At 55.8% G+C, this 588-nt stretch overlaps 1 protein-coding gene across 1 annotated transcript in view; it reads left to right on the top strand.

The window, feature by feature from the left end:
• Positions 1–588, top strand: part of LOC125482079 (low-density lipoprotein receptor-related protein 1-like) — a 5,677-nt gene that overhangs the window by 1,259 nt on the left and 3,830 nt on the right. Inside the window, exon 2 of the mRNA XM_048594061.1 lies at positions 156–278. Coding sequence (XP_048450018.1) covers positions 156–278 — 123 coding nt within the window. The remainder of the gene's footprint in view (positions 1–155; positions 279–588) is intronic.

A 588-nucleotide genomic window follows, 5' to 3' on the forward strand; every position in this document is an offset into this window, starting at 1 on the left:
TCTCTCTCTGTATCACTTGCTCTGTCTCTCTCTGTATCACTTGCTCTCTCTCTCTCTGTGTCACTCGCTCTCACTCTGTGTCACTCTCTCTCTCTCGCTCTGTCTGTCTCTTTCTCTCCCCCTCCCTGTGTTAAACCTTCCTGTCCTCCCTGCAGTGTACAACAATACATGCGGTGATGGGGAGTTCATGTGCCAGAATCGACACTGCATACCCAAACACTTTGTCTGTGACCATGATAATGACTGTGGGGACGGTTCTGATGAGTCTCCCGAGTGCGGTAAGTGAGAAATCACATTGTTTTCAATACTATTGTGGTACGTGGCCATCCCTGCCTTTTACCCTTCGTCGTTGAATTGCCCCGGAGAACGTTGGGGGGTTCGTGGTCAGCTGCCTTCTTGAACCCCCACCCCCCACCGTGTGCGATGTAGGGACACGGTGTCGCTGGGGGTTCGGGGGCAGTTCTAGGCTTTCGACCCCGGAGACAGTGAAGGAACTGCCCGTATCGTTCCCGAGTCGGGGGTGTTGGGGTGGGGGTGTTTGTGTATGGGTGGGGGGAGCGCTTGTGGGGAGTGGTCGCCCCCCCCCCC

Source organism: Rhincodon typus, unplaced genomic scaffold, assembly GCF_021869965.1.
Source record: "Rhincodon typus isolate 14 unplaced genomic scaffold, sRhiTyp1.1 hic_rhity00005647, whole genome shotgun sequence".
Taxonomy (NCBI): domain Eukaryota; kingdom Metazoa; phylum Chordata; class Chondrichthyes; order Orectolobiformes; family Rhincodontidae; genus Rhincodon; species Rhincodon typus.